We start from the raw sequence: 19,417 nt of genomic DNA on the forward strand, positions 1-19,417 counted from the left end.
TAAAATACTGCTGTTTGCAACAAAATGGATGGTCCTCGAGATAATCATGTTAAGTGAAATAAGCCAGACCAAAAATGTGAAAATCACATGATATCACTTACACGTGGGAAGTAAAGCTAAAAGCAACAAACAAACATGACAAACAGAGACTCATGAACATAGACAGTGGGCTAGTGGTTACCAGAGTGTGGCAAGGGAGGGAAGGGGTCAAATATGTGGTAAGCAAAATATAAGCTTACGCAAGTGATAAAAGGGGTCAAATATGTGGTGACAGAAAGAAATCTAACTATGGGCTATGAACACACAATGCAATATATATTTATGACTTACTGTTGAATTGTACACTTGAAACACTGGATTTTGTTAACCAATGTCACCATAATAAAAAAAAAAAAAGAAAAACATACACTGATTTGATAGGCAAGAATATTTTATTATTTACTGTAGCAAAATGTTGACACTCAATAAATAACATTTATTGCAAGTCCCTAAGGCCAATGACATCACAAACTGTGGTATGTTTCCTGAATGGAATGGTATGGATATTGACATATTGACAACTGCATGTTCCTGTTTCTATGTGATTTATCGGGGGACATTTTACTCAAACTTTAGAAGGTTGAATCGAATTACCAGTTACTCTTCTGCTAGGCTGGGGTGACAGTAGAGCAGTGAGAAGGGCCATATCTTGAAAGTTTGTGTTCCAGTGTGCATCAGTGCTCTGCCAGTACGCACACCAGTTCCGTATGCACTCACCAAGCTCTGGCACAGAATGTATGTGATACTACTGCAACAACTCTCTTGCTCTGAGAAAAAAGTCACATTCTTTTGGCCATGGGAAAAATAAATGTAATCATACCCAAGTCATTTCTGAAGTTAGTGAGAAAGCAGTAACTGCCCTAGAATTTGCCCAGCCAGGTAGAAAAAATGTTTTCAAAGATCTCAAAGAATTTACAGTGAGGAAACACAAAAGAACAAACCTTTATATGCAAAATATAAGCTTATACAAGTGGCAACGTGTTAACATCCAGTCTGACACATAACCATGCATGTGTGCTGTTGAGTTTAGAATGACTTGTGCTGGAATTAGTGGTGAAGAATGGTCATGTGAAGATTCTCTAGGGAATGAGTTTTAAAAACTGAGAGGGTCTCCAGAAACCCATGCTTTGAATACTGGTTGTGCCACTTATTAACTGAGAGAGACCAAAGTGAATTATTTAAACACTTTCATCTTTGATAACAGCATAAATCAAAGTAATAATGGATTCTTCTACCAAGTTTATTATCTTACAGTTGTCTAGGTCAGAAGTCTGACATGAGTCTCACTTTGATTAAAATCAAGGCATCTGCAGGGCTGCATTTCTTTCTAGAGGGTCTAGGGGAAAATCAATAACCTTGCCTTTTCTCCTTCTAGAGGCTGTCTGCATTCCTTGGCTTATGGTCTCCTTCTGTCATCTTCAAAGCCAGCCAGAGCAGATCAAGTCCTCACGCTGCCATCTTTCTGGTTAAAAGTGTTTAAGGGCTCATGTGGTTAGACTGGACCCACCCAGACAATCCAGGATACTCTCTCCATCTCAAGGTCTTCAGTTTTAATCACATCCGAAAAGTTACTTCTGCCATGTAAAGGTAACATATTCACAGATTCTAGACATTAAGATGTGGACATCTTCAGGGGTCATTATTTTACCTACCACAAACATTTGACATAATATCTTGGACATAGAATATATAATAAAATATTGTTTTATTGTTATTGTTTTTGTTACATGATAAATAATAAAATATTTCAGGCCAAGACATTTTTCATGGTGAAAGAGATTGGGTGGTGGGGCAAGATAAGAATGAAAGCAGGGAGAATAGTTAGAAAATTGCTGAAATTATCCAGGTAGGAGATAATTGTGACTTGGATAAGGGAGGCATTTTGGGAGGTGATGAAGAGTGATTAAATTCTGGTATTGTTTTCAAAGATACTGACAGGGTTTGCAGGTTTGTATACAGAGTGTAAGTGACAGAAATCAAGACCCAAATGCTCAAGAATGGTCTAGAAATGTGGGAATAGCTGAGGACCTAAAGGGGCCATAAGTAGAGAAGGTGAACAGTCTACAGTAATCTGTGAGTACTATTTACTAAAGACTAAAGAGAACAATAGTAACCTCACATCAGATGATATTACTGGCCACATCCATCACCCACCTACCCAAATTCTGTGGTACAATATAAAATCCTCAACATTTGAACACAAGTGAGGAAAATCCCAAATTTTGTGGATAGTTTTCCTCCACTTAGTGGGCTGAGATTTCAAAATAGAAAATAGGTTGAATTATGAAAAAGTAAATAAAACTTTATTTCTGTACACCTAAGTCGTGGGCTGAGATTTTTACCTGCTATATTCATCAAGCATTTGGTTCATGCCTCTAAGATCACCTTATCATTAGTTACCAGCATTGGTAATTATTGGTTAACCTGTCTGTTTTCTACATTAAACTGAGGGATCCTGGTCAGTAAGAACTATGTTGTATTCTTTAAAAAAAAAAAATCTTAGCATGATGTTTGGAAAATAGGACAGTCTTATGAAATATTGACCAGATATATGTATGGATAAATTAATTACATTTTTCCTAGTCGTAAAGAGCGAATGCTAAGAAGCACAGATAAGGTAATGAAACGTGACTGCTGTGAATAACAATAGATGCTAAGAAGTTATGGGGTAGAGTGAAATTTACACTTATAAAGGGAGAGGCCTTTTAGCAACATTTAAAATTTCGTTTTTAAAAATATTCTTCAGAGTGGCTGCTAATGGACATGGGGTTTCTTGTTGGAGAGATAAAAATCTTCTAAAATTAGACTGTGATGATAGCTGTCATATAACTGTGAATTTACTAAAATTTATTGAACTATACACTTTTAATGGGTGATTTTATGGTATGTGAATTATATCTCAAAACTGTTTTTACAAAAAGCCCTCCCTAAAAGGGCACGAGGGCAAAAAAAAAAATTTACTTCAGTCCACAAAGTACATAGCCTCAATAAGTAATTGCATAATGGAACAGATATAAAAAGACTGTATGAGGCAAATGAAGTCTTCTGGGAATCTCCAGATGCTGGAGACACAGTGAGTTACACCACCACCAGGAACTGGCCTCTCAGCTCTGTGACGGTCTCTGACAAGGCGAAATAAATCTCCTGGTCAGCTCAGATTTCCCATGGAATTTAAAGCCTCCTCAGCCTTCTGAGTCAGCCTGAGAGGGACAGACAGAACCGCTGTATGGGCTCTGTAAGTAAAATTGTTTTGTTCAGTGAAAACACTCTACTCAGAATGAGTTAAGCTTTCTTATTCACAGGGAAGAATTTCCTTACATTGTACAAAATTAGATTAGTGAGGTAGTAGACTTCGGTGGATGGTGATTCGAATTTGTAGAATTATTTATTCCCAGGATATCTGTAGAGAATGGGCACATCGTTCTGCCTGGTGTGGGCTAGATATCTGGTTGTTCGTTAGTCAAATGACTTAATCAGTGTGCTAATACGTTTATCATAGTGGTTGGGTGCTTGATAAAACAAAAGAGGTCGTCAGAGGCTGAAAACCCATTTCTAAGCCCAATGATTCTTACTTAAAGTGAAAAAAAATACAAATTTTGAACACTTATTGCATCGCAGGCACTGTCATTAGGCACAATGCATATTCTATCACATAGATGAAGAAAGTAGATCAAAGAAAACTTATATTACTTGCAGGCGATACAATAGTTTTTGAGAGCATGAGCCTTGGAATTAAAAAGAACTAGGTTCAGAATCCCAGCTCTGACATTCACAGCTCTGACATTGTGTGTGATCCTGAATATGTTTCATAAACTCTCTGACACTCAGTTTCTTTATCAGAATGAAATGAATTTAAACTGAATTTAATAATAATTGCCACATAGTGTTGACTAAGAATTAAAAGAGAATGTTTATAAAGTGCTTAGCATAGTAACATTCATGGAACAAGTTCCAATAAATGGTAGCCATTGTTATGAGTAACATTTTTCATTATTATTGTTGTACAGATTTCAAAACTAATTAGTATTTGAACAAGGATCTCGACCCAGATCAGTCACACACTATAGCCATGCCACTGACAATGGCTTGGACAATAGCAATAATACCGTAGGGTCTAATTCAGCAGTTAAAGACATAACCACAAGCTACAGCTCGTAACAGTGAAATAGAAGAAGAGCATCATTGCAATCTAAGTGGACAGAAGAGACTGTAGCTTATTTCTCACAAGAGAAAATTAAGGTTGTGCATGGATTAGAGAGGATGAATTAAACAGATTTGAGGGCGATAGCAGTGTAAAAGAGTAGCTTGAGGGAATTATAGTGCCTCCCCCTAATAATAACTATTAGTTCTTCTTTATTTTTATATGAACAATTACATTTTTTTGATGTAAGAAAACACACTAAAATACAGCTTCAAGTACTTAGTCTTCACATGTAGGCTCCAGTTTTTGACATTTCAGAAGTAGAATCAATAAAAAAGTTAAAGAATATTTGTATGTAGAGGATGAGAGAGAGGGAGAAGAATGTGTTCCATATGTCTGTGTGCATGAGGAAGGTAATTCTAATTAGATGATATGCTAGAGTTTGACATAATTTACTAATAAATAAAGCATAGGAGAGAGAGCCAGGTTTGGAATGGGGGAAGGAACATGCTCTGTTTGGTTCATACTGAGGTTGAGGTAACTGAGGGATAATGAGTGAAGATATACCTCAGGGGGAGATAAAAATTTTATTCACCTTTTATTCACGGCTACTAAGTTTTAATTTGTTCTTCAAACTACTGCCATTTATTTTTCTAAATTGTTGATTTGATCTCCTCACTCTAGTTCTATGATTTGTTACTGCCTTCATGTTTAAGCCCAGAAATCTTGCCACAACCTTATAAATCCTGTCAACTTTTAAAACATAAAACTCAGGAGAGGCCATCATTAGATTTCAGATTTGAAAGTCATCTAGATTAAAAAAAAAATGCTATTTAAAGCAATGGGAATAATTAAGATATCCCAGTGAGAATACATGGTAAACAAGAAAAGAGAGACCTCTTGGAAGAAAACCAAACTCCTAAAGAAGACCACAGTTAATAGACAGAGAACAAAAATATTGTGTGGTAATGGGGAAAAACCTACAGAATAACTATTATTGAAGGTAATGAAGGAGTAAGTTTCAAAGGGGAGGTGGTCAACATTGAAAAAAAATGAGATGAGAGAGAGAGAGATGCAAATCTGAAAATAAATTTTGGGACTTGGTATTTAGAAAAGTTATTGATGACAGTTGGAGAATTTCCTGTGAGTCATTGGAGAAAGATTCCAAATGGTTACTGAAAGTGAAGGAAATAAACAAAACTAGGTTGTCCAAAGAACACTTTTTTGTCACAAAATACATGGCAGAAAATGGAAGGCAGACAGGGTTTATGTCTCACCGCTCTCACTAGCTAAGCATAATGGCCAGTTATAAGAAATGATCAATGTATCTTAGCTGAATTGATGTGTGTTGAAAATACCTACATAAGTGTGGGAAGCTTTCATTAATGAATTGGGGTAAAATTTGAATGTTGTAGAATGCACAAAGAGAGCTGATGGTATAAAATAAGATACTAAAGAAGGCAAAGAATTTTGTTGGAATTATATTAGAAGAGATGGAGAATGATTTGTTTACTTCTTCATAAAATACTTGGACACGCCAGACTCTTGAGGTTCTGCAACTAAAATCTAAGCTTTTTTGTCCTTTCCATGGAATGCAAGATTTTCATGTCCTGACCCCTGCCGATTTCTTCAGCTTCATATTTAAAGCTCTAACATATCAATTTTCTTGTAGTTGTTTTAAAAAAAAAAAAACTGTATTTTGTTGTTATTTTATTCAGTCTCAGCTTGTGTCTTTATGTCACAAAGATGATTTTCACCCTTGTGAACTCACATCCATTCATAAAAACTTTACATTGTTTCATCTACTCTGTTAAGATTTCCTGAAATTAATGTTTCTTGGTACACACACAGACACATTTTTGTATATGCACACTCAGAATCTGTCACTCCACATTATTTCCGTCTTACCATTTAGAATCATCTTATCCTTGTGCACTCTACAACTAGCAGCATTTCTTTGTCTCTGACTCCTTTGATATGTGCCTAAAACTGTGCCTGGCCTGTAGTAGGAGTTCCAAATTGGTAATTTTTTTATTTTCATAAGACTCACGGGTCTCTTATCAAAGATAAGTTTTCAGCCTTATACGAATAAAGTTGTGGCAACCTCTCTGGTTTTCTGAGGCACCAAACCACTGTTATTTTACTTGCTTTATATCTTTAGTGCTGACATAACACAGAGTGAGCTCTCAGTTTAATATTGAAACAAACTAAGTGTTTTTGATGGATGATCAAGAGCTTAGGTGGAGTTACTGGCTATGAAAGGGAATAAGGTCTCCCCTGTGTCTGAGCACAGTGTAGATGAAGAGAGGGGGCAGGAAAGTGGCTGCAGAGCAATGAGAAGAAAGGAATTTGAGGGAGTTCTCTTCTGTCGGGCTCAGCACAGATCAGTTCAACCTATACTCTATGTATTTCTCCTGATCTCTCATCTGGAAAAAGAAGGGAAAAAACTGACAAGAATGAAAATGAGCAATGAATAAATTGTTTGGATTAATTAATAATGTAAGGGGAGCCATGAAGAAGTTAGGATGAAAGAGAATGTGTTCAGATAGCAATTTATTCTTTTAAAAACTATTTTATTTAAAAATTTCCTAGAACGCAATGAGAAAAGTTACAATTACAACTCAAACATTGCATATCATCATGATAATCATTATGAAAATCATCATGACAGCTGCCAGAATTAATAAACATATATGAGGACCTCTGAACTCCCATAATCATTTTTATTATTCATCATTGTATATTAGGTATTAAAGTTATTTATGAACAGCACTATTTGTTTTCCATCACTTGATTACAAACTAAGAGGGATTTTGTTTATGTTGTGCCTAGTTTCTGACATAGCAACATGCACAAAGTAGGTGCTCAGTAAATATCTCTGAGCGTGTAAGGCAAGATCAAAGGAAGAGGTATTATAAGTTCATTCTGGTGTGATGCTTTTTACATATGCCATTTTAAAAGCCTGGGAATATTTCTTCTAAACTTACACAAAATGTAGAAGTCTTTGAAGCACTAATTATCCTGAATAGCCTTCACCAAATACCCCCAAAACTTTTGTACATAGAATGAAATGTTCCCTTTTTGATAATTACTTCCCAGCAACCCCAGGAAGTTAACTTCAAAAACTGAGTCCCAAGTTCTGTGAATTAATAGCAAATAAATGGGTCAAAGATTTATGGAGAATGAGAGGCAAACCTACTATTTTAAATTATAAGTATTATTCATTTAATAAATACATTTTTAGTGTATCCTTCTGATCAATATGTATTTTTGAAAACTATAGTTCCTAAAAACGTTTTTCAGAAACCAATCTATTTATGAAAAGTGCTAACAGGATATGTTAACCTTTTGAACTTTCATAATTAATTGTGAAATTCATGCCAGTTGGGCAAGACTTCATTTCTGTATAATGCCTGCTGTATTCATGACATTCGATAAAGGGTTATTGGAAGTAGTGTCAAAAAATGTTCCCTTTTCGTTAACTCTTATTTCCATTACGAGATTTGATAATTCATTGCTGACAGTAATTTCATTGGTTCCCTGAGGATAGTCTCACTAAACTTTAAGCTCTAAAGTTATAGTTTATATATTTTGGTTAACTCCTAGGAGTAACTTAACACTTTTTTTTCCTCTAATTTTATGCTTAAAAATTTCCCCATTTTAAACTAGTATTTCTTAAGAGAATCTTTGAGGTGGCACTTTATCTGGATGAACTTGTGTGGCCTAGGAACGCTTAGTTTCCCTGAGGAACAGTTACCTTACCGCTGGCTACTTCTCACTGTTGGAGCCCCCTCCAGCCACAACCCTAGTCTCTGTTTTTTCCCTGGCCACTCTCCCAACTCATACATACCCACCTGCTTTGTTTGCAATTCTCTACTCAATGAAAAAAGAAATGTGCTGTTTGCCATAAAGTTATATCTTTCCCTCCAAAACAGTAATATTGTATTAGGTATCTTTTGAAAAGTATGTCTTAACAAAATGAAGAAAATCTGTTCTGGAGAACAAGTCTTCAGGCGGATTGAAGAAAGAAATATATTCGAACATGGAAGCACATTATGTCAAGTGGGGGAAGAGGCCTCTGTTCCTATGGTGGTAGGTCTGTGTTCTAACTCTCCATCTCTCCCAAATGTGACACCAGATGCTGCCGTCTAAGTGTCACTGTAAAGGTTAGATACTGTAGACATCTTCACATGACTAACTGGGGCCTAAACCATTTATTATTTCATATGTGTTACTTTTATTATAAGTATCTCTTCCTCAATATGTTCCAATTCCCTAAGAGTCTTTGCTTTTCTATACTTATGGCCGATGTAATACTGCTGTTCCATAGCCCCAATCTAGTTTTCTCCAATGACAACTATACAAAAAAACTAACCTGCTACATCTTTATCACAATTAAAACATTCCAAAAAGAATAAAATATTATTTGCCAATCTTGGATAGTGTCTTTACTTAGTCTAATCACCTCTGAGTAGAGGAGTGAAAGGAAAGGTTGTATGGTATAAACATAGCGACCGACAAAGGTCCCAAAGGAACAAAAATTATGGACTGAGACAAACAAAAAAATAAAAATAAAAATAAAGTTTAAATGGTACTTGCTACAGCAATTGAAATCTTACTTTTATCAATTTAAATGAGCCAATCATATTTATGTATTATACAGATATTCATCTTTGGTTGGTTTGGGGTTCAATAATATTATTCATAACTGGATTAATTTTTTTAAAATGTAGTTTTATTGTTACAGAGTTTCACCTTCGAATTCTGTACTTTTAGTCCAGCATGTCCAACTCCCAGAATACCACATCCTCTTCCATCATTTTCCTGCTATCTGGTATTCCTGGACTGGAAGCCTTTCACACCTGGATCGCCATTCCCTTCTGCTTTCTCTATGTAACTGCCCTCTCAGGAAACAGCCTGATTCTCTTTGCCATTGTCACTCAGCCCAGCCTCCACGAACCCATGTATTATTTCCTCTCCATGCTGTCCACCACTGACCTTGGCTTATCTATATCCACCCTGGTCACCATGTTGGGTATATTCTGGTTCAACGCCAGGGAGATCAGCTTTAATGCCTGCTTGTCACAGATGTTCTTTATTAAACTTTTCACTGTCATGGAATCCTCAGTACTGTTGGCCATGGCCTTTGATCGTTTTGTGGCCATTTCTAATCCTCTCAGGTATGCCACCATTTTAACTGACTCCAGAATAGCTCAAATTGCAGGGGCAATTGTCATCAGGGGAACATTAATGCTGACGCCAATGGTAGCCCTTCTTAAAAGACTGTCTTTCTGCCGTGGCCACGTGCTCCATCACTCCTACTGTTTCCACCCTGATGTGATGAAGCTCTCATGCACAGACACCAGGATCAATAATGCAGTTGGATTGACAGCCATGATCTCTACTGTTGGTGTGGACTCAATCCTCATCCTCTTTTCTTATGTTTTGATCATTATGACTGTCCTCAGCATTGTGTCCCCAGAAGAGAGGACAAAAGCTTTCAGTACGTGTATCTCACATGTTGGGGCTGTTGCTATTTTCTATATTCCATTGATTAGTTTATCCTTTGTTCACAGATTTTGGAAACGGGCCCCACCCTATGCTCATACTATGATTGCTAATACTTACCTGCTGATCCCCCCTGTGATGAACCCCATCATTTACAGTGTGAAGACCAAACAGATACGTAGGGCTATGATAAAAATTCTCCATTCTAAAGACACATAGAATCATAGAATTCTAGATACAGTCTACATCAGGTTATGTTATTTAAAAAAGGAACTGATGTTCGCTGAAGCTAAGTGAACAAAAATTTAAAATTAAGGCTGGATTACATTTAGATATCTACATTTCATAGACATTTAGATTATCTATGAATTGGACCTCTTTATTTTACAAATGAGAAGACAGAGATACGAGAAGGGCAAGGATGAACAGCCTAAAGCCCTAAGTCTAGAATTTCTCTTCCCTGTTATTGTTCACTCTAAACTGCTGTTCATCCTGCCAACAGACTTTCTCTTCTTACTTCATCCACTTCACATCAGTTAGAGGGACACATCACAAAAACGTCACTTCTTTATGAGAATTAGGCAGTATTTCTTAACTGTAATAATAATTTTAATTAAAATTTTTATTTCTTTTGACTAGTCATGGTTGCAGGTATTTTTTACATATATTAACATATTTGATATCTAAACAACATTATAAGATGGTTACTTTTAATATCAATGACAAATTAAAGCACAAAATGTTAAGTAGATTGCTTAAACAGCTAGTGAGTGACAGAACCAATCACATCTCACATCTAAGCAAAATGACTGCAGGGTCCTTTATATTCTTAACTTTAATGTTATATTGCTGCCTATAATGTGAACTATATATATATAATTATATATGTATATAAATAGTATATATGTGTATGTGTGTATATATACACATATATGTATGTATATATCAGTATGTGTAATTTATAGTGGGAGACATAAAGAAGCAAAAATAAAATAAAAATCATAACTCTGTCCTCTAGAAATTTTCAACCAAATTATGGAAGATCCCAAAACAAAATCTTCAAACCTCAGAAATGTATCTCTTCCAGATGCTTTTTCTCCACTAAGCATATTCCAGAATATCTCTCCACCCTTCGTCAATTTTCTCTCCCAGCAGAAACTGAAAAGTGACTACAGATTGCAAATGAATTATAATTTGTGTAATTAGAAATGTTTTAGTTTGTGGCACATATTTCATGTAATAGCCTAATCTAGCAAGTTATTTTTTTCAACCTGGGTATATCCATTAATTCTCAAATTTTTAAAGTACATATTTCAATGACACATTAGTATCATTCAGTAAAGGTGAGCCTTATAACTAGTATCAGATCCAGAAAGGAAGTAGAAGCAGTCATTCATATCTACAGAGAAGTTATTAAGTGACTACATTACTGGCTATACAATAATAAGAATGATGTCAAAATCCTCAGCATGTTTTACAACAATATTTTCAGTCTTAATTATTGTTAGTCTTCATCTCCCTAATCTTTGCATGCTGTAATGTTCCAGGACTTTGTTTTCAGATCTGTTTTTTCTTTGTTATAGTTCCATTTTCAGTCATCTCCTCGAGCTTCATTGCTTTACCATCTATATAATAATAAATCCAAATTAATATTTGTATTCCAGATTCATGTCTAACTGCCTGTGTATCCATATCTCCACTTGAATGTCTCATAATCATATTAGACTCATCATGTCAGAAACCACATCCTAATACTCACATCAAGGAAAAACATGCTCAACTACAGTCTTCCATAACTCAGAATCTGCCTTTCAAGTTACTGAGAAAGAACACTTGGAGTTAGCCGTTACACCTCTTACTCCCAGATACTCTAGATAGTCCAGATATTGATATCTGGGATACAACTACTTTCTACCACCTCTACTGTAACCACCATGATCCAAGCCATCATCATCTTGGACCTGAAATATAATACTCTCCTGGTGGATCTTTCTTCATCCACTCTTCCTTTACAGTCTATTATTCTCATATTAGTTAGAGTGATTATTTCAATACACAAGACAGATCATGTCACTTCCTCTGTTCAACATGTTCCAGGGGCCTATTTTACTCAGAGAAAATCCACAGTCATTGCATCTCATATTTGGCTCTTCTCCATCATTTCAACTTGATTTTCTACAGCTCTCCCCTTTATTCACTCTACTACCCCCACAACAGCCTCAAGTATTTCCTTAAACTCATCAAGTATGTTTCAACATCAGCCTTCACACTTTCTGCTCTCTATACCTGAAATGTTCGTCCACCAGATACCCACATGATTTATTGCCTCACTTCATGCAGGTCTCTTCTTAAGTGTCACCTTATGACCAGGCCCTTGACATAAAAAATAACAGCACCTCTCCTTCAATTCCTGTCTGCAGTCATTCTCTTCCTTACTCACCTTGTTTTTAGTTTCTACCACTTTCACCCGCCAACATATTACATATCTGTTTATTTCTTTTCTTGTTTTCCCATTACAAGGTAAGGTCTTTGAGAATAAGGACATTGCTTTATTTTTGCTGTCTTCCAGATCTTAAAACTAGGTCTGCCACATAGTAAAAATAATAAAATCTCTGATGACCTGGCTCTATTTACCTTATTACTGTCAAGCCTTATTACTGTCTCTCTATGCAGTGCTCCAGGCACAACAAACAACTTGCATTCCCTTAACCCTGATGACTCTATCTCACTTTCAAGCCTTTGACAAGCTGTTCCCTTCTCCTAACATAGAAGTAATTTTACTTCAGAAACTTTTTTCTGACTTCTCAAGTCTGTCTGGTGTCCTCTCCAGGCACTCCTGCATCTATCTCCCTGTGCTTCTTCCTCATGCACGACACTCCTCTTCAAATCTACTGTAACCATTTGTGCCCACCTCTCAAGACCAGGCACTGTGTCTTATTCACTGTTGGAACTAAATGAAAAAGTTCAGGTGATGTGGACTTACAGACTGTATATTTGCTTGTTTGTTTATTTGTTTCAAAACATAACATAAGATGGTGTGTGCAGAAAGGAAGCAGAGAAAGAGAAAGTGCGACATGGACTAGAGAAGCATGGGGGTACTTAGAATTTTAAAAATGGAGAGAAGAAAGAACTTCAAGAACCAGACAACCAAGATGTTTACACTACTTCTGCCAATGTTTCTACCCCACCTCACTCCACTTACACTACTGTGTGAACAGGCCCACTGCCCAACAATCCTTGAAACTTATAAGCTTCCATACCTAGGGAGTGGGTACTTCCGACACCTCAGGGATGGGTGGTCTACAGAGCAAATGTCATGTTCTGACTAAAGTGGACAAGCTCATAATGAATTGGAGACTTTCCTAAAAGCCTGAGCAGCAGTAGACACATGACCACTGCTATAGCTACTTGAATTCAGAGTCCAAGCGAAAGCCCTTAAATGTCCTGTAAGTCCTTTAAGGCCCTATGTGATTCAACTCCCCAATACCTGTCTCCCTACTACTCTCCCCCTTATTGCTCTGCTCACACACATTGTCCTCCTTGTTGTTCTAAACTACCAGATACACTCCCTTCTCAAAAACTTCATTTGTAGTTTCTGTATCTTCTTCCTGAAATGGCCTTCTTCAAATATCTTCATAGATCTACTTCTCACTCCTTCAAGCTTCTCCTTAAATATGTGAGGCCTTCCCTGGAAACTATTTAAAATTTCAACTGCCCCCTTAATATTTATCTGTTCCCATCTTCCCTTTATTTTGTCTCAAGAATACTTAACATCCTATTTGGTTTTTCATTTTAACTCCATTTATTGCCTGTCCCCTTCAATAAAATGTATACTTAATGAGGGTGGGAATTTTTGTTTTTGCTTTTATCTATCTTTCTTATTTTGTAAGCCCTTGATAAATATTCTTTGAATGTGAATAGTCAGAATACCTAGTTCTCCAACCAATATTATTACCAATTCACTGTATGACCCAAGGCAAAGAGCCTTTATCTCATCTATTCTTTATTGTAACATAGGGCTTCCTACTTTTTTTGTACCCTTCTTGATTTTGAAAGAGGATGTGAACTCCTAGAGCCCAAGGACATAACAATATAGGTACATTAGCTGGAGTACTTTGGCAAAGTGGCTAATGAGGAAAAGCATTGACTGTGGCTGACTATGGGAGTTTAAGTTCCTTGGAAGAGTAAGATAAATTGTCAAGAGAGCCCTATATGTGTAAATGTGGGAGTGACAGCAGAGGCAGTGGGCCCTTTGTGATTGCCCATCCCAGGCAGTAACAGTTGGGAACCTGTGGGAGTGACACACAAGAGGACATGGTGTTATTGTCCCCTGTCTGCCAAGCCCCTGGGACCCCAGTCTATGCTCCCACAACCTGTTTCTATGGAACTCCTGGGCAGCATTATAAATAAGCCTGTGCCTGAAAGGGCGAGCCAACTCCAGCTTCTCCCTCTCAGTAGGACTGCATTATTTTCAAGTGAGTGCACCCTCATCTGGGGTCAGGTAGCCCAAACTCCTGCCATCCTAAGGGACCTTGAAGACCCCTCAAACTGCATTATACAGGGCAGAGGGAAGCCCTCGAGTGCCACCCACACCTTCAGGGGCTAAGAAGAAATGTCCCAGAGCATTAGCTGACAGTCCAGAAAGGCAAGTGAGTATAAATACAACAAGCACATTCAGACCCAAAGGGAAGTGGAGATTGGGTCTAGCTAGGGGTCACTTTAGGCAGAGGGCCAGGCAACACAGAAGGAAGACATGAGGTCTTTTGGGGTAGATAAGTGAGAGACAAGATGATGACCCAAAGTCTTAGACTGCTTCTAGCAAAGCAGAAAAGATTCCCCACAGAGAGAGGTCAGGACAGTATCTGACTCTATGACCAACAGCAACCCTTATATTTGTCAGTGCTGCATGCAGTAGCACAGGCAGGGGGCCTTGAGAAAGGGGAAATATGTTACTGTGCTTCCCTTGCTCCCCTCCATGCCTGATCTTTTCTTCAGCTGGGCTCCATTTCTCTTGGACACAAAGGTCCAGTGATCTGGCCTCCCTCCAGGGAGTTTCCTTAGCATTACTCCATATTTTTCAACCTGATTTGTTCAGATTTCTGAATCTCCCTCACCAAGCTATTTATGGTAGATACATAGATGTTGGATGGCTACAATATATAAGAAATCTTTCATCTCATTGTAGGATGCAATTATCTGCCTCTGAAAATGGCTTTTTATTCTCTGACAGCAGCCAGGGTACAAAGTTTGGATCTGTATTTGTCAAGGAAAGTAGCTGTTATGTCTTTGCATAAGTTCTAAGGATGGAGAAGAGCAAATAGTGGTCAGAGATGTGGATTTTCTAATGATTAAACCCTGGATCTGCTCTTCTTCGCTTATCCATGATAGGGATAATTCAAGTCCAATCTTTTAGTTCTCATCTGATTATATTATACATTAAGACTGCTGGTCTCCAAACCCTTTCCACTGAGATTAAATGAAAGAGCATCTCCCAGTTGCAGTAAGGACCCAGGTTAGGAGACAGGAAGAATCCTGGGGAGGTGAACAGGTTAACCTGAACACCACTGATGAAGACTCCCGCAGAGCTTATTCCCAAGATTCATCAGCTCTTCTTGAAGCCAAGGCCTTGGTTCTTCAGAGAAAATTAGCTCCAAAGACCAAGGCGCTAGGAGCTTAGCAAGGAAAGTGCTTGATGAGGTCAAAGCCCAAGTTTGGGGGTTCGGGGAGGTGGTAGGAGCAGAGTAACACTGGGTTTCCAAAGTGAAATGTTTCCATTAATATGAATGACTTGTTGGCAGAGTTTCTGGGAAATCCAAGCTCTAGGAGTATCAGCACTCAGCCCAAGTTCTCCTTTGGGGCGATGAGAGTGGCCTTGAAGCTGTATGTAGGTATGTAAGAACCTATCAGTCAAGAGCAGGAAGAGCTTTCACAGGGACCATGTCAGGCAGCTAGGATCTGCTGGAGACCACACGCTCCACCAGTCTCTTTATCTCCAGAGAAGTCATTAGATGGGCTACTTCCTTGCACTTGATGATCCCAGATGAGTTTCCTATTTTTCCTTAATAAATTGACTTTTAATCTTTTTTCTTAGCTTTTTTCTTTTAATATTTTTTTAATTGCTGTTGTGTTTCTTCCAAGCCCCTGCCCCAACCACAGACACACACTGACCTTAGACTTTGGCGCATCTGTACACCTATAATCCTGAATATTTGCATACACACAAAAAAAACACCTTTATCCCCAGTGGCTTGGTATACCCTTTATTCCCTTTTCTATCTGTTTGATTTCTACTGATGTTTCAATATATTGAACAGAAGGATCATATTTTTCATGCTTTTCTCTTTCCCATGCGTTAAATGTACACCTTACGCTAACATTTATCCCAAAACTCTAATAATTACTTCTCTGTCTTCTATCCTAAGCAGGGTATCTGAAGGGCAAAAGATGATCCTTTAACCTCTGTATTAGCACCCTCTAGCAAATAGCTTTGTACATCGTTGGTCATATACGTAAATACTTTGCAGTAAATGAATAATTAAAGGAAAGAAGGGGAGAGCAGAGGAGAGGAGAGGAGAGAAGAAGAGAACACAGTCTTAACTGGAAGGGGTTCCCAATAGCATATCTCTTAACACTTATCTGAGAAGAAGACCACCTGGTATCCATACAATGAAGGTATGGGCCAGGTGAAGAAGTATGAGGGAACTTGGGAAGGATAGATTTTGGGATAAGCATTGTTTTTCCCAGGTTCCCTTTTAAAAATGTGAATAGACCCTGAGAGTAGTAATTGATAAATAAATTTGAGCTGTCACTTTATACTTTGGAAGAGGGCTTCAGAGCTTATGCGGGAGCCTAAATGGCTTGGAAGAGGGAGTAGGGTAGGGGAAGAAAAGCTAAGGTTCATTCAGTTCCCAGGTTTCCAGGACTGGCCTCTCTGACTGTGCTCCATGTCCTAGCAGGCTGCCAGTGTGACCTCACCTTCTCCAGTGCCCCTTTCTTGGTGCCGTTATGAGTTCCTGCAACTTCACACATGCCACCTTTGTGCTTATTGGTATTCCAGGACTTGAAGAAGCCCATTTCTGGATTGGCTTCCCCCTGCTTTCAATGTATGCCATGGCAGTGTTTGGAAACTGCATCGTGGTCTTTATCGTAAGGACAGAACACAGCCTACATACTCCCATGTACCTCTTTCTCTGTATGCTGGCAGCCATCGACCTGGCCTTGTCCACATCCACCATGCCCAAGATCCTTGCCCTCTTCTGGTTTGATTCCCGAGAGATTACCTTTGATGCCTGCATTACCCAGATGTTCTTCATTCACGCTCTCTCAGCCATCGAGTCCACCATCCTGCTAGCCATGGCCTTTGACCGTTATATAGCCATCTGCCACCCATTGCGCCACGCTGCAGTGCTCAACAATACAGTAACAGCCCAGATTGGCATGGTGGCGGTGGTCCGTGGGTCCCTCTTCTTTATCCCATTGCCTTTGCTCATCAAGCGGCTGGCCTTCTGCCACTCCAATGTGCTCTCACACTCCTACTGTGTACACCAGGATGTGATGAAGTTGGCCAACACAGATACGTTACCCAATATCGTCTATGGTCTTACCGCCATTCTGCTGATCATGGGCGTGGATGTCATGTTCATCTCCTTGTCCTATTTTCTGATTATACGAACAGTTCTACAACTGCCTTCCAAGTCAGAGCGGGCCAAGGCCTTTGGAAACTGTGTGTCACACATCAGTGTGGTATTGGCCTTCTATGTGCCTCTCATCGGCCTCTCAGTGGTGCACCGTTTTGGAAACAGCCTCAATCCCATTGTACACATTCTCATGGGTGATATCTACCTACTGCTGCCTCCAGTGATCAATCCCATCATCTATGGAGCCAAAACCAAACAGATCAGGACTCGGGTGCTAGCTATGTTCAAAGTCAACTGTGACAAGGACCTTCAGGCTGTGGGAGGCAAGTGACCCTTAACACTCCACTTTCCCTTATCCTTAATGACTTGATATAATGACTCCCTAATGATAGCTTAATTCTAGTTGCCTGTAAACATAACAATGCTTTTCTCTGGTTTGAGCTCCAAATTCTGCCTCTGCTCAGAGTGAAATTTGGGGAGATATCATGATTCCCTTCCATAGGTCAAAATGTTATTGTTATCTTTGTTATATAAAAAGTCTAAATTAGAAAATCCACTGCTACTCCAATAAGTAGTATAGGGACATAAAAAAGAATGACAAAAAATAAAATTGGATTTGAAACAAGGGAAAAATTATTTTATCTGACTAGTAATCCAAAAAATCTGTATTAAAACAATAATTAGGCAGCATTTTTGCCTATCAAATTAGCAGTTTTTATTAATTAAAATTAACAATGAAGAAGGAGATTGTGTTGAAATATATATTCTTGAACATAATAACTGATAGTATATTGGCAATATGCAGCAAGAATTTTTTTTAAAGTATATGCTTTAATGTTGAAGTCTCACTTTTGAAAATGTATCCTAACAAAATATCCCTAAATGAAACATGCTTATAATGTTAAGAAAAACAATAAAGACAAAGGATTGAAACTAACTTTAAAAACAATCTGTGCCTTGAAGGAAATGTGCTCAAATTACTAGTGACTTATTTTTGTTCCTACTTTAAAAATTTCTTCATTATGGTGGTCTTGTTTACTTAACATGTACAACTTTTAAAATGGGAAAATGGAACTGATAATTTACATAAACCAGAGCTTGTCACAGACCACACTGCTGATTCACTGTACATTACCTGGGAATTTATCTAAGCCCTAAATAATAATGCCAATGAAATATATCTTGAATGCTTTCAATGTTCCAAGCTCTAAGATAAGTGCTTTACAGGTTTTATCCAATCTTCACAACAACTTTATAAGGTAGGTATCATTTTTGTCCCTCACTAAAAGTGAGAGAAATGAGGCTTACGTTAACAAGGTAACTAAGTCACATAGTTTGTGGGTGCTGTGCCAAGATTTGAAATTAAATTTGATAACCAAATACAATTACTTAATTTCTACATTATATTGCTTCCTGTTTAACATCTGCCATTTATTTCCTCAGCCTGTGCAAATCCTGTTTTCTCTCTGCTGTGTGCCTTATAAGATGAATGACCACATTTGTGTTGAGAGAGATGCCTTTGTTGTAGGCAACAAATTCAGATTATTCTTCATGTTTTACAGTCACCTTTCATGTTCTCTAGCCTTCTTCTTTACAGATAAAGGGAGAATATTTTTGTCTATTTATTTCTTACACCTTCTCAATTATGTCTCTCTTTTTTAGTTTATTCTGAATTTTAACTTAGGTGTAATATATAATAAAATTTTATTTTAAATTTTGCTCAATGTTATGCCTATTGCATTTATATTTATAGAATCCTATAAACTCAGATTTGGAGATGTGAGAGGTTCCCTGGTCTTCTTTCCCACCAGGTATTATTTGTATAACTATAAAGGTACTGAATGCATCTTTTCTCAAGGTCTGCTGAGAAGCTGAAATCTGACTACAGTCACTGAGCCTATGTTTTCCCTCAGGAGCTTCATTGAACACATCTCGAGTGGGAGAATTGGGTGAATAAACCATGGGAGAGACTCCAACCTGTAGGCTCTCTTTTAAGAAGAGAAAACCTCAGACACCTGACCTCTCTCCTAGAGAAAGCCCCTCCAATCATATATATCTGCAAGCATCAAATCGTGATTCCCTACTCAGAGCA

The 19,417-nt window shown here is 37.8% G+C and overlaps 2 protein-coding genes across 3 annotated transcripts; both read left to right on the forward strand.

Annotated features, from left to right (window-relative positions):
- The first annotated feature begins 3,088 nt into the window (after positions 1–3,088).
- LOC120590273 (olfactory receptor 51E2) lies at positions 3,089–18,943 on the forward strand. 2 transcript variants are annotated; one of them, XM_039847899.1, is made up of 2 exons: positions 3,089–3,274; positions 16,645–18,943. In XM_039847899.1, exon 2 carries the CDS (start codon positions 16,694–16,696, stop codon positions 17,654–17,656), a length of 963 nt encoding a protein of 320 aa, XP_039703833.1. In that variant the 5' UTR covers positions 3,089–3,274; positions 16,645–16,693; the 3' UTR covers positions 17,657–18,943. The 2 variants fall into 2 exon arrangements, with proteins under 2 accessions (XP_039703833.1, XP_039703834.1); XM_039847900.1 differs by having other exon boundaries at positions 3,142–3,274; positions 16,746–18,943.
- Positions 8,963–9,907, forward strand: LOC120590274 (olfactory receptor 51F2). Its single transcript, XM_039847901.1, has one exon. It carries the CDS (start codon positions 8,963–8,965, stop codon positions 9,905–9,907), a length of 945 nt encoding a protein of 314 aa, XP_039703835.1.
- Positions 18,944–19,417: the final 474 nt, after the last annotated feature.

This window comes from Pteropus medius, unplaced genomic scaffold (assembly GCF_902729225.1).
Source record: "Pteropus medius unplaced genomic scaffold, Ma_sr-lr_union100, whole genome shotgun sequence".
Taxonomy (NCBI): Eukaryota; Metazoa; Chordata; class Mammalia; order Chiroptera; family Pteropodidae; genus Pteropus; species Pteropus medius.

Coding starts and splice junctions, on each gene's coding strand:
- LOC120590274 (XM_039847901.1), top strand. CDS start 8,963: ATGTCCAACTCCCAGAATACCACATCCTCTTCCATCATTTTCCTGCTA.
- LOC120590273 (XM_039847899.1), top strand. CDS start 16,694: ATGAGTTCCTGCAACTTCACACATGCCACCTTTGTGCTTATTGGTATT.